General features: G+C 32.9%; 1 protein-coding gene across 1 annotated transcript in view; it reads left to right on the top strand.

Moving 5' to 3' along the window:
- Nucleotides 1-15767, top strand: part of HCN1 (hyperpolarization activated cyclic nucleotide gated potassium channel 1) — a 434655-nt gene that overhangs the window by 294113 nt on the left and 124775 nt on the right. Inside the window, exon 4 of the mRNA XM_015140004.3 lies at nt 13750-13968. Coding sequence (XP_014995490.1) covers nt 13750-13968 — 219 coding nt within the window. The remainder of the gene's footprint in view (nt 1-13749; nt 13969-15767) is intronic.

Genomic DNA, 15767 nt, shown 5'->3' with positions numbered 1-15767 from the left:
ACATCAGTAAAACGAAGATAATAAAGACTGTTCTTGCTGCCACAAGGCTTTTGTGATAATCACTACGTCTAATAAGTTTCTTTTACGAGATCTATGTAAACTATACTCATGTTTCTGCTATTGTTAGTTGTGCTATGGTATTATGATTATGCAAATATAATGAAAATAATACTTGCAAGCACATCAGACATGAGTTTGTATTTTTTATTTGTTTTGTTTTTGTTTTGTTTTTTTTTAATTCTTAGACAAACCAGATCAGACCTTGGGCAAGTAGCTTAATGTTTTCCATGACCTTAAGATGTATTGTTCGTTACATACTAGATTTGAATAAAGTTGGGTAATCTGAATATATTTAATTATTTGTTTATTTATGTATTTTGATCTTATAATCATGGAGATTCTGAAATTCAGTGTGCTTATAAAAAGGATAAATTGTTGTACAGATCCCTTACAATTCTAACTTTCTATGAATTCATGGATAAAAGTCAGTCTACCATAAAAAATATTTAGTGTGCCACTGTTTTATTTTATTTTATTTTATTTTATTTTATTTTATTTTATTTTACCATCCTTTCTTATGTCTGGTAGTGGGAATCCCAACCCAGTAGTAAATCCAGGTAGGAAAAAAAAAAAAAAAAAAAAAAACAGAGAGGTTTGCACCATGTCATCAAAATTGAATGGATATGTTAAGTGTTAAGGGTAAATTCTACTATTACTAAGATGGAATTTTAGAATCTGTAAGTTGAGAGCATGATTTTTGAGATAATGAGAAAGCTCTTTTTAACCTCAATATGAATAAGCAATTACTATGTAAGCTTCCTATAAGCATAAACATTTCCTTTCTCTATAGTTTAAGTTTGTCTATACTTTAGTTATGCCCATCTCTAAGCATTAGACTTTAGTAAATTTTTCATGATTTATGTATTTGCAAAGAGGTTAGAATTGTTACTCATAGCAAAACGTGCTATGAACATATTTTTACATTAAAACACAACACCGGTAAGAAATGTATCACCTCATTTACAAAATTATTTCAGTTGGAAAACAGAGAGCTTATTACTGATTAGCTCTTTTATGTAGAGCTTGTTAATATAGCAGCCTTTTATATAGTCCCTTGTTTAATATTCATAAAAAGCCCAAATTCTTACCACATTGTACCATCTATCATATAAATTGAAATATATGCAAATTATCTGCAAATAAAATCTAATGCCTTACTCTCATGTATGGTAAGAGAATTCCATAAACCAAAAATGCATATTTAATACATTTTATGATCTGATAACTGACAATAAAACACCCAAAGACTACACATATGATGAAAGACATTCTTAACTCTTCTGCTTCTTTAATGCATTAGGCAGCTACTTTGTTTATCAAGAGCAGAAACTTGAGCCCAGCACAAAAATATATACATTGTTTTTTGTTTTCACTTTAATTTCACTTTTTTAGTAGTTTTTAACACTCCAGTGTGCTCAAACCTCAAAATAGTAGCATTAAACAATTCAAGAATACCATAAAACAGATGATCTACTAATTTGAGTATCATCATTGTAAAGCTGCTTGGTGAAAGTTCATAAAATTAATTTAAACATGCACATTAAATAATAGTACTTAGCAAATGTAATGTCATTACTGTCATTAGAAAGATGAAGAAACACTCTGAGAAGTATATCCTTAGGCAGTACTATCACTGTGAAAACATCATAGATGGTACTTACACAAACCTAGACGATATAGCCTACTACACACCTAGGCTATATGGTATAGCCTATTTCTCCTAGGCAGCAAACCTCTACAGTGTGTTGACTGTACTAAATACTGTAGGCGTTGGTAACACAATAAGTATTGGTGTATCTAAACATAGAAAAGGTATAGTAAAAATACAGTATAAAAAATAAAATGTGGTATAACTGTGTGAAAGATAAAACATGGTACATCATGAACAGAGCTTGCATGACTGAAAACTGCTCTGGGTGAGCCAGGGAGTAGTAAGTCAATGTGAAGGCCTAGGACATTACTGTACACTACTGTAGACTTTATAAACACTGTATACTTAGGCTACACTAAATTTATTTTTAAGATTTTCTTTAATAATAAATTAACCTTAGTTTATCCTAACATTTTTTACTTTATAATGTTTTTGTTTTTGTAAGTTTTTGACTTATTTTGTAGTAACACTTAGCTTAAGACACAAGCACATTGTCCAACTGTATAAAAATATTTTCTTTCTTTATACTTATATTCTATATGATTTTGTTCTATTTGATTTTTTCTTTACTTTTAAAATTTTTGGTTAAAAACTAAGACACAAGCACACACGTAAGCCTAGGCTTACACAGAGTCAGGATCATCAGTATCACTGTCTCCTACCACTACACCTTGTCCCACTGGAATGTCTTCAGGAGCAGTAGCATGCAAAATGTTGCCAACTCCTATGATAAAAAATGGCTCTTCTGGGCTGGGCATGGTGGCTTACGCTTGTAATCTTAGCACTTTAGGAGGCTGAGGTGGGTGGATCATCTGAGGTCAGGAGTTCAAGACCAGCCTGGCCAACATGGTGAAACACCATCTCTACTAAAAATACAAAAAATTAGCCAGGCATGCTGGTGGGTGCCTGTAATCCCACCTACTTGGGAGACTGAGGCAGGAGAATCACTTGAGCTAGGGAGATGGAGGTTGCAGTGAACCAAGATCACGCCACTGCACTCCAGCCTATGCAACAAGAGTGAGACTCTGTCTAAAAAAAAATAAAAATAAAAAGCCTCTTCTGGTATACCTCCTGAAGAACATGCCTGAGGTTGTTTTGTAAGTGATTTATTTTTGTATAAGTTGAAGGAAAGAATACAATAAAAATAAAAAGTACTATATTAAATATGTAAACTAGTAATAGTTGTTTATTATCATTTTCAAGTATTATATACCATACATAATTGTATATGCTATACTTTTATATGACTGGTAGTGGAGTAGGTTTGTTTACACCACATTGCCACAAGCAGATGAGTGACGCATTATGCTATGACATTATGATAGCTACAGGGTCACTAGGAGATAGGAATTTTTCTACTCTGTTATCATCTTCTTATAGGACCACTGCTGAATGTGCAGTCCATCATTAACTGAACATCATTATGTGGTGCATGATTGTACTTATTTTACTTTGTCCAGGTGTTGAGTGAAAGCACACAGTATCGATTAGTGTTTCAGACTGAACCTGTCACCCTGTGCCATCTGCACCTTTCGTACTCTGGAGCGCCGAGCCTCGGGCAAGGATTTTCTTCCAGAGGATTGTTCCTATCAGATAACTGTACAGATTGCATCAAGCAACCCCAGGCTTTGGGATTAGGTGGAAAGAAGAATTCATTAAAAGTTTTTGACTAATAGGAAAATATAAAGCTGAAGTACAATTTTAAGGTCAAACTATCTTCACTGACCTTACACTCTCCAGGAAATTTTACCTCAGTGTTTTTTTCTAATGAAAAACCTTAGATAATTTTTCTCTAAATGTCCTTAAGACATAATAGAGACTATCTTTTGGTGGTTGAGAAGAAACATAGTTTAAGAATTTCTCTGTTATGGTTATGTTCTTAAAATGCCTGAATATCCTATGTTATAATTATCATGAATTTTACTATATAAATGGTTATGACATAAATGGCCATAGTCTTTCGAATGAAGAGAGTTTATAGTGTGGTTCAGACAAATCTGTTATTGAATTCCAGATGTGGCACCAACAAGTGTGTCAACTAAAGCAAATTATTTAATTTTTCCAACATTTGCATTTCCGATCCATAATAACAATATCTAGTTAGATTTCAAGAATGTTAAGAGCAATGAAATGATGTACCTTGCAATAAATAAGTCCTCAGTGTATGCTGATTTCTTCTATGGTGACTTTATATTAATGCATATATGCATGCATACACATAAAATATATTTATTAATACTGATATATAAACATATGTAAAATATATTTGCTTATATTTATTTATATTAACAAAGAGGTACCCCATGGAAATACTTGATTTGCTTGAAAAGCTAATTGTAATTGAAACATCACACTTAAAATATTTAAGTAATGTCAAATTTGAGGCCTGTTTTATAAATAGTACTAATGAACTATTAGTATAAAAAATTGGATGAATGAACAAGTCAAATTTAAAATAAAGCATTGATTTGTTTAATTTTTATTTTAAAATAATGTACCAATGCCAAAGAAAATATGAGAAAAAATCTGTGATATCAAGCATCACTAAATTTTAATTTATAAGTCTACTTAATGCAAATATTGTATTTTATCATCATTCTTGAAGCAAAAAATAGTACACTTAGAACTTGAGAGATTAGTTGACCGCGGAACAAGTTGAGAATGAGCTCTCAAAATAATCAGATCTCACTCTTCATGGCAACAACAATTTAGTTATGCAATAATTCTATATTTTATTGTTAACTGAACCCTCTTATAAGGCAAAGGGTTGTTATCAGAGGTACACGTGTTTTTATGCAGATCATAGCACTAAATATAAGAAAAATAAGCTGGGCAAGGTGGCCCACGCCTATAATTCCAGCACTTTGGGAGGCAGAGCCACGAAGATTGCTTCAAGCCAGGAGTTTGAAACCAGCTTCAGCAGCATAGCAAGACCTTATCTCTATAAAAATTTTAAACATAAGCTGGTCATGGTGGTGCACGTGTATGGTCCTAGCTACTCGGGAGGTTGAAGCAGGAGGGTCACTTGAGCCTAGAAGTTCCAGCTGCAGTGACAATGTACTCCAGCCTAGGGAAGAGAGGAAGACCCTATCTCTAAATACTTAATTAATTGATTAATTAAGTCAAAAGTCATTCCATGCCCAGGGTTGGCATCCTTAACAACTCCATTGTTCAAAGACCAACTGTATACAGATAATAAAATTATGGGTATTCAAGTAAACACACTCTTTTTGAAACTGATGACCTGTTATACTTCTTATGACTGCAAATGAATTATGATACACTATATTATTTTCCTTAAGAACTTTTAAATGCGACTTTCTATTTGATTGGCATTTCCAAAATTGATGAAAATGATATCTTTATGCAATGACTGCAGGAAAAATACAGACACACTGATCAACATTTTGTAGCCTAGCTCTGCAGAATTTATACTCTACTGGCAGCTTTCTAATTTCACCTCTTTATTATCCAATTGATTCTTCAATATTTTAGCAGTTGGTTTGTGCACTTCAGAGTCTCTGAGTGCCATATTTCAGATTTTCCTAAGATTTTACCTACTTAACACATTTATACTTGTATTTGCTTGCAAATAATAAAGAAAAATTAATTCTGATATTCAATAATGGAAAGTTTTGGCCCGCTAAATTAAATAAATTTCAGCTCATGTGAAAGCTAATGGACTGGAGAGCTTTTGTTCCCATAGCAGGCTACTGAGTGGCTAATTTGAATTGAATATATTATGTCAGGAGGCCTAGGACACTGGAGAGAGAATAAACATTCCTTTTTCTTTCTTTTTTCTTTTCTTTTTTTTTTTTTTTTTTGTAAATAGCCTTTCACCCTGACTTCCCAAATTTAGTAATAATATGGACAGGATGACTAGAAAGTATTTTCATTCAAGCCTAGAGAAAGCTCAAAATGCATTATTACTAAGAGAAAGTTCTCACGTGGAATAAGCAAAGGTAGATACTATGTTCCCATTATTTGACTCAATGTCTTTTCGTCAAAAAAAATAATTATTTTCAGTGATGCCTCAGTGAAATGATTAACTAAATGAACACTTTGAATAACAAAAATATAATCTAAAAGGAACAATTTGTTGGTACATTGTTACCTAAAATGAAAACAAGATAAATCTCAATTGAAACAGTTCACTTATATCTTATTTGCTTATGGTCTATAGGATTCAGATTATATGAAATTGGGTATATTTGGACTGTATGGTAAGGCACTTTGAGTATACAGTCTCCCATTCGTGTATAATACCATATTATTGATGTAGACTAAAAGATAATAGAGTCATCTTTGCAAGATGAAAAAGGAATAGCCATGTAACACAAGAAAAAAAGCAGAATGGGATTACAAACATTCCTAGATTTTCACAAAACTTTCTCAGATGATAGCCTAAATCTCCCATTCAAGCCATTATTCAATAGTAGTAGATTAAAATAAGGCAAACGGGATGCCCAAAGTGGGGGTGGGGGGAGGTGGGAACCTATGATTTTTGTAGACTTATAAAAATGAGAGCAATATAATGTAGTAATACTGTGGTCCCTAGAAGGAGACTGCATGGATTGAAAACACTGAATCTTCCACTTACAAATTTTAATACTGGGCAAGTCAGTTAGGTTCTCTGCTTCAGTGTCATTATTTGTCAAATGATGGTAAGAATAGTACTCATGATTAAACTAGTTTAACATAATAATTGGTGCTTTGAACAGTTTAGAACTATGTACCTGATTTATCATCATACTGCTTATAAGGATAACATTTTGTGTGTGTTTTATCACAGTCAATCTATTTTTTCTCCTTGAGCCTTGATATGGTTTGGCTGTGTCTCCACCCAAATCTCATCTTGAATTGTAGTTCTCATAATCCCCACATGTCGTGGGAGGAAGCCTGTGGGTTGAATCATGGTTAGTGAGTTATTCCCATGTTGCTGTTCTCATGATAGTGAGTGAGTTCTCACTAGATCTGATGGTTTCACAAGGGACCTTTTTCCCTTTTGCTCGGCATTTCTCTTTCCTGCCTCCCTGTGAAGAGGGATGTGTTTGCTTCCCCTTCTGCCATGGTTGTTTCCTGAAGCATCCCCAGCCATGCTGAACTGAGTCAATTAAACCACTTTCCTTTATAAATTATGCAGTCTCAGGTATATCTTTATTAGCAGCATGAGAATGGACTAATACAAGCCCTTTGTTCCTGGGATTTTAATGCTATGTAGGTGTGGTGGGGGAGGGGTTAGGATATCATTCCTCTACTTGGAATTCTTTTAACACCAGCCTCAGAATCTGCTACTTAAATGCTCACTTTCCTTTGTTATGGTTCACTTGGCGCTTGCAAACACAAGCAATGTGTGTAGACAAAATTCAGTGTCTAAAGAAAGAAATATTGGCCTTGTAGAGTAAAAGAGAAGATCCTTATGCCTGATCATTTGCTCTCATGAAGAATAGCCTAAGGACCAGGTGCAGTGGCTTATGCTTATATTCCCAGCTAGTCAGAAGGCTGATATGGGATTGCTGTAGCCCAGGGATTTGAGGTTACGGTGAGCTATGGTTATGCCACTACACTCCAGCTTGCATAAAAGAGTGAGATGAAAGAAAGAGAGAGAGAGAGAAAGAGAGAGAGAGAGAGAGAGAAAGAAAGAAAGAAAGAAAGAAAGAAAGAAAGAAAGAAAGAAAGAAAGAAAGAAAGAAAGAAAGAAAGAGAAAGAAAGAAAAAGAAAGAAAGAAGAAAGCAAGCAAGCAAAGAGAAAGAAAGAGAGAGAAGGAGAAGAAGGAAGGAAGGAAGGAAGGAAGGAAGGAAGGAAGGAAGGAAGGAAGGAAGGAAGGAAGGAGAGGAGAGGAAGGGAAAAGAAGGAGAGGAAGGAAGGGAAAGGAAGGAAGGAAGGAGACGAAAGAAGGAAGGAAGGAAGGAAGGAGAGAGAAAAGAAAAGAAAGAAAGAAAAGCAAAAAAGAAAAAGAAAGAAAGAAGAAAGAAAGAAAGAAAGAAAGAAAGAAAGAAAGAAAGAAAGAAAGAAAGAAAGAAAGAAAGAAAGAAAGAGGAAGGGGGGGAGAGAGAGAGAGAGAGAGAAAGCCTATATTTCATTAATCTTTCTGAATTTTCCATGAATCCCTAATATTCTACATTCTGTAGATATTATCTTCTCAAAATTGTTGTTGTTGTTGCTTTATACTTTTATATTATTTAAGTTCTCATTTCACTTCTCTTAAACTTGTAATAACATTTATACTGACCTGTATTTGGTCCTTATTACATCCTTCCTCTACCTAAGGATTTTTCAGCCTCACCACAGCTGATATTTTGGACCATCCAATGTTTTGTTGTGAGGCAGGAGAGGGAGTCTCCTCTGAACTGCAGAATTTTAACAGCATCACTGGACTCTCCCTTTTAGATATCTGCCAGTTGTGAAAACTAAAATGTCTGCAGATGTTGTATGTTGCCTTATGTCTCCTAAGTGGTAAAGTCATCTTTAGTTAAGAATCAGCACTCTACAACTCTGCCTGATCAATCTTCCTAAAATAGAGTTTAGATCATAGCATTCTCTGCTCAAAATTTTTCACTGGCTTCCCGTTTTATATAGAAAGTGTTTTAAGGACTCAGACTCTGGTCATCACTGTGTTTCCTGGTATGTTCCCTATTCTCTCCTATTTCTTCTCTACAATTTAGACTGGCTAAAATTTTATATATGTATACACACATACTATGGGGTTTGGTAACTTTTCTCAGCCTCCAAATACTCCTATTCCACATCAAACATCATGTTTTGGATTTTTACCTGCATGACCCATTTTCTTACTCAAATTCCCTCACATAGTAGTTCAGTTTAAACCCCTGTTGGAATTGAGATGGGTCCTTGTTTTTTAAACAAGGACCTTGTTTAATTAAACTTTATTTAATTAAAACTCAGTATAAAAGTGACTACGCAGAGCAGTGAAACAAAATATTGAGCCCAGAAACAAATACCATTTTTATAGAGACAATATATAATAAAAGAGATATTTTTCTATATATGGAGACCTGGTGATTTATTAAAAGTTATATACTGGCAAAAAAGACAATCCATTTATTTAGAATAAAGGAAATGTGAACTTTTCTATATACAAAAAGAAACCTTTCTCTAGGTAACACATGTAAGTATAAGTAAATATAAAAAATAAAATAATCTGAAAAAGCATTCAGGACATAGGAATAATCTTATTTAGAGATACCTCTTGAATCATCATGAGAAATCCAGCAGCTGCCAAGGAAATTACAGATTTAATTTTCCTACATAAACTAATTGAAATATTTATATGAAAAATTATATGATTGGAAGGTCAATGGGCAAATGATAAATTAGGAATAAATATTTATAGCACATATCAGTTAAAAGGGTGATATCCAGTCTTCAAGGAGGCATTGCAAATTAATAAGGAAAAAAATTCATTAGAGATGAGCAAGTCCATTTGGTAAATAAATACATGAATGCCTTCTCAAATTCCTTTGCTAGGGAAATGCTAATAAAAGTAACAATGGGTTATTATTTCTCACTGTATAAGGTGATACAGTATATTTTTACACATTGTTTTGGAAAAGGTACTGTCTTTTGAATCAATCTGGCAATATATTTTAAAATCAAACTGAAGATCTTACTCTTTGAACCAATAATCACACTCTTGGGAGTCTTATTGATGGAAAGAAAAGATACATGGATAAAGTTTTTTTATTAAAGAATAGTTTGTAGTGGCAAAAGCTGGAGAACAATGGGTAAATTGAATTAACTATGGTATGATCAACAAACTATTGCATAGTTATATGAACAACAGATTATTTGGAGGCATTTTATATGTGATAACAACAATAAGAGCATATATAATAAGATTCATTTTTGTGGGAAAAAGAAGCCAGAATCGTGGATGTGTGTATGTGCATGTGTGTGTGTGATCATATGAGCATGGAGAAAGGTACAGAATCCATACCTGATTTTCGGGAAATATAGGTGGAGAGAGAGGAATGGAAACATGGGAAAAATGGGAAATAGAAAAGTTGCTCATGATTTTGAAAAATAAGAAAGCATTTTTAGGCTGGGCACAGTGGCTCAAGCCTGTAATCCCAGCACTTTAGGAGGCCAAGGCAGGTGGATTGTCTGAGGTGATGGAATTTGAGTTCGAGGAGTTCAAGACCAGTATGAACAACATGGTGAAATGCCGTCTCTACTAGAAATAAAAAAATTACCTGGGCATGGTGGCACTAATCTCAGCTACTCGGGAGGCTGAGGCAAAAGAATCACTTGAACCCGGGAGGCGGAGGTTGCAGTGAGCTGAGATAGCGTCATTGCACTCCAGCCTGGGCAACAAGAGCGAAACTCCATCTCAAAAAAAAAAAAAAAAAAAAAGCAAGCATTTTTAATATATATTTCAAGTCACTTAAGAGCATGTATATGCAGGTGTGTGTTTTGTGTCTCTAGTGAGATAAATGAAAATAGACATACCTGCATTATTTTGAAAAACTGAATTAAACTTTCTTTTCCAGCTCCATACCCTGCCTCCATTCATACACAGAGAAATAAACAATACCAATATAATTAAAGTGTAGTCTCCACTTGACACCCCATTGAACTTTTTATTATTTCCATTTTATCTAAATACATCAAGATGCTTTAACAGTATACCTCTTCTGTGCCCTTAAGTGGAGAAAGGAAATCTTAAATTAGATTTTACATTTTAGTAAATGTAAATATACCATTTCTTGTTCATGGACCATCTAGAATTTTGGAAATCTTAGATGTATTTCTGAGTATTATACATTTTCACTTATAAAAAAGTATAAGTTTGCTCAATCTCCAAAATAAGAGTTTTTGCATGAGTTTATTATACTTTGTACATATTAAAATATTATGACATATGAGTAATTTTCTTGTGTTAAAATTAAATTTTATTTTTTATTTGCATGCAAATACATTTATAGAGACTATAGTTTAATATGAGCAGGACTTTTATTATAATTAATTAACAGCGAATTTCACTTTAAGAACCTTAATCCTTTCAGCTAAATGGGGTTAGTTATTTTATTTATTTTTTAGCAGCTATGTGCAGTTCCAAGGTTTATAAGACTAGGCTTTTAAATCTTCTGTTCTATTTTTTAAATCTACAAGTTTGATGTTGGAAAGTCCCATTAACAACAAACAAAACTATCCATATGTATTCAAAACAAAATAGTTTGAAAAGTTTATGATAAGTTAAGAGTTAATTTGACAAATGAAGGTTTGGCTTCATTGATATGTGACCTTGAAGTTGCACAGGGTCCCTCACTGTCAAAAGAACCCTGTGCTTGGTTTAATGTTCTGCTCCTGCCGTCTTGAAACTCTTAATAATTTTATCTTTGAACTGATGTTTTGTAAGTGAAGTCCACTGGGACAATAGGGTGTGAACATGAGCAGCAGAACTGCAGGATGGCAGCAGCACACACATAGATTCAAGCCTGTAGGCACAGGAGACATGCAATTGGCCTAGCAGCAAGGCAGCATATGCATGACTCAGCAGTCTGGATGCTATGTGTCGCTGATGTGGCCGAACCAGGACTAGGCCCAGATTAGGAGTGACTATCTGTAGCAGCAGGAGAAGCAGCAGCAACAAAGGCAGTCGTGGGAGATGAAAGTGGCTACCCATGCAGGCAGGGAGAACACCCATGGTAAGTAGACAGCTTGCTCATCAGTCCCAAGGGACTATCCCTGTAGTATCTATTTTAATTTTAAATCTCCCACCTAAATTCCAAGACAATACCCATGGCACTCAGGCAGTAAACCTTGTAAATAAATTATTACAAAATAAATGTTACACATGGGCACAGCAGTAAGCACTTTAGAAAGTCATTAGAATTCTTCAGCGTTTACAATGTCCAGTTTTGAAAGCTGCTGCAAAATTGCACAGCAGATGTCCATAAACTTAGAAATACAAATTAAATTGAAGGCTCGCATTTGATGGAAAATAACACTATTTTTATATGAAGTTTTAAATTAAACCAATTATTAACAAGGAAGATAATTTTTTAAATTAAACTTTCTTTGTAACTAAAAATATAGCAATACAATATATAAACAGGCATTTTGAATTATATGCAAATCTTGAAACTACTTTCAGTTTTTTGCACAGCCTTGACAAGTTACAGGAAATATCAGAAGAAACACTAAAACATCGTTGCATACATTTAAATTTAACACTCAATTCAATAAAAGGCAGTATATGTGACCCTTGTGATGGAATTGTTCTGTGTCTTTACTGTTGTAATAAATACATGAACCTACACATGTGACAAAATTGCATAGAAATAAATATACACACACATATAGGCACACAAATTAGTACACTTAAATTAGTGAGCTATAAATGAGATGAGTACATTATACCAATGTCAATTTCCTGGCTATGAAACTATACTATAGTTTGCAGCATGTTACCTCTGGAGAAACTGGGAGAAGAGTACATAGAATCTCTCTATATTATTTCTTATAACTTACATGTAAATCTATAATTACCTAAAAGTAAAAAATTTAATTAAAAAAATAAATTCAGATGTAAAAACTGAATTCTATGTGAAATTGGTATGAAACTGATTGGCATGATGACTTAAATATTTATTGAAAAGTTGTTCTATGAAAATCATCAGCTCCAAATGTACTCAAATATATATTTTTAAATAAATTATCAGAAGTTGACCCTAATCTCACAGCCTATAAAATACCCCTAATAGGTTTAATAACATTTGAATTAATAGAAAGATCATTTTTAAATTTAAAAATACTTAAAATTATTTGTAATCTTGCAATAGCCAAGAGCAACTGATGTAATTGTCAATGAAATCACTGAAAATGAAGTTGATAATTATATAAATTTTGATAATCTAAGAAATGAATTTCAGAAAAGCCAGAAAAATTTTATGATCAAAATATCACATTAATACAGTATTATTTATTATATTACATGTAATTATGACATTAAAATATTAATTTTTAAAATTTGTAAGTTTATATTATTACTCATTTATCACTGTTATCACATTAGGTTTTATAAATAATAAAATAGTTTTAAAGGAGAAATCTTTATGTTTTATTATATTTAACAACATTTTTTTTCCTGCACTTTGAAATAGACCCCCCTCATTTTCATTTTTCTCTGGCTCTTATAAATTGTGTAATACTTGAATTAGGGAGTTCAATAAAATTTATCCAAAAAATAATTTAAATTTTAACAAAAGTTAGATAAGATACATTGAACAGCATTTTTAAAAAATTGAGCTTGCAATTGTTTTGAAATGACGTCAGAAGTTACAACTAATAAGTAATCTCCGAAGTCAGCATTTCCTATTTTTTTTTCCCCAGGACATAAGCCAAGATGTTCTTTTGCCTATTTCATTTTATTATTTTATAAAAAACCAACAAGATTCAGCTGTCTTCAATCCTGACACAAATTACAATGTATGTCACTTTGAGTGAGGGCTTCAAGGAAGTCTTTCCATTTACCTATCAGATCTGTATTTCCAATATATATTTGTTTAAATTTTTATTTAGCAAAACTATAGTATTAAGGATTATACAGCTATGTCAGTATGGATTTTTAAAATCTGAACTTCATGGTTTTGATAAAAATGTCTATACTTTGGCCTATATGTATCATACTGTCTGCTGCATTTCATAGCTTACAAATATATTATTAATACTATTTGACCACATTTCCTGGAAACCTTAAAGCATTCATTCTTGGCATTATTACATGGCATACCATTGTCCCAAAAGGAATTTTAGTTTTAAAAACAGCAAACTTAAAACTGACAAAGAGTGCATGTAAGTAACAGCAGACTGTTTCTACTTCATCATAGTAGGAAATATTTGAAAAACATCATCATTTAATTCACAATTAATGAGAAGCACATTTGTAAATTCTCCATTGTAAGGATTATTCCAGTATTCAGTATTTCATCATGCTTCTGTGTACAGATCATTCTCACTTTTCATTCTGCCATCCTAATGACTCAGTCAATTTTCTTTTTCTGTTATGTTCCAGAATGATTCTTGGGGAAAGCAGTATTCATACGCACTCTTCAAAGCTATGAGTCACATGCTGTGCATTGGGTATGGAGCCCAAGCCCCAGTCAGCATGTCTGACCTCTGGATTACCATGCTGAGCATGATCGTCGGGGCCACCTGCTATGCCATGTTTGTCGGCCATGCCACTGCTTTAATCCAGTCTCTGGATTCTTCGAGGCGGCAGTATCAAGAGAAGGTAATTTGTTTTATTTATCTCCAATGTCTTTAACCAGCTAATCTGAACCAGTAGATTGAATTGTGTTCAAGATAACTACACTATCTCCTCTATAAAAAAAAAAAAAGAGATAAAATGTTTAAAGTAAAAACACACAATCTTTGATATTTTGAGGTTGCTTCAAGATAATTATCATATCTTTTGTTTCTCATTTGTCTTTTGAATAATATTTTTTAAAATGTGACTTTGCAGCTACAGAAAAAAATAGTTACGTATTTCAAAATGTAAAAAGCTGATAGAATATGTTATCATGGCTCATTTTCTTATCATATTTCAATAGTTAAAATAAACCTTCTCTCGTATGTGTTAGAAAAATGTTACTTGATTAAGTGGAGACAGGCAGCTATTGTACATGTCCCTCTGTACCCCCCTCATCTATAATCATAATTTATATTACAATCCATATGCTTAGCTGAGCATATATTACCCGTATATCTAGATAAGTCGCCACACTCTCCAGTCTTAAAACTGGATATAACAACTGCTATGATGCATTCTTATGCTCAGTGTGCTAATTAAAATGATTGCTGCTCTAAACTTTTCTCAAAAGAGAGAGAAAAAGTAAATATAGGCAATGATTTGTTCGTTGGATTTTTTTTTTTTCACATGAAGAATTTCTTTGGCTAGGGCTAAATATAGGGTATTTGGACCGTACTAATATTCTTGACCAAACATCAGTAGCTTTCTGAGCGATAAATAAGAATATTTTAAATTAATGGAACAATGTGTAATGTAGGGGCTTTATTGATCCTGACAGAGTCATGCACCTTGCCAAAGAACATTTCTGAAAGTAATGATTAAAATGGTTCTAGAATATTTCTCTTGGTGAGTGACAACAACTTAGTCTCAGAATTATTTTCAATATGCCAAAGAAGTTTTTAGTTACTGCTTTATTTAGAAGTTTTCAACACTATAATCACACAATAGGAGAACGGAAACCTAGATATTTCCCTTGAATATAATTACACTGCCACCAGCTATTACAGTGAACAAGCTGGCATTTTATTACTGAAGTAATGAAAAGATAAACCACAAAAATTGCTTTGAGGTTCATTTTTAAATAGTCTCCCAATGAATTAGAAATAACAACATAGTAAGGAACAAGAGACTGTATACAATGGTGAATTTAAGAATTATATACTTAAAGGAATTTGGGCTAATTTTATGGAGATTTAAGATAAGACTATATCATGTTATATCTGATGTTTCTCTTACACTGTTGTTTTTCTTTCATTTTATGTTGCTTTTAATAAAAATGTCCCTTTCACACCTTTTTTTTTTTTTTTTTTGGTCTGCCTCATTGCTATGCATTTTCTCAATAAGAAAACAAATCTTCAACTTCCAGGATTTCAGTGATTAGCATTTTATTGCATATTAAATAAGTTCACAAAGTTTATGTTTTTAAATTTCCTATATTAGCCAACTTTAACTTGGAAACTCAATGTATTCACTTATGGAATCATAGATATTTATATGCAAAGATGTTGTGATGTTTGTAATAATTCAAGTCATGAAGTTCTTGATCTTATAAGTGCTTGATAGAAGACAAGAAAACTAGTATAACCCTTTGGTATTTACTGACACTTGGAGCAATGTAATTGGGAACAGCTGATTAAAAGAATATAATTTTTGTTTTGAAATGGAGTCTCTATCACCCAGGCTGGAGTGCAGTGGTTTGATCTCAGCTTACTACAACTCTGCCTATGGGGTTCAAGTGATTCTCCTGCCTCAATTTCCCAAGTAGTTGGTATTACAGGCAC

Source organism: Macaca mulatta, chromosome 6 (genome assembly GCF_049350105.2).
Source record: "Macaca mulatta isolate MMU2019108-1 chromosome 6, T2T-MMU8v2.0, whole genome shotgun sequence".
NCBI classification, from domain to species: Eukaryota; Metazoa; Chordata; class Mammalia; order Primates; family Cercopithecidae; genus Macaca; species Macaca mulatta.
Note: the sequence above shows the minus strand (reverse complement) of the source record. Positions and strands in the feature narration are given on the sequence as shown.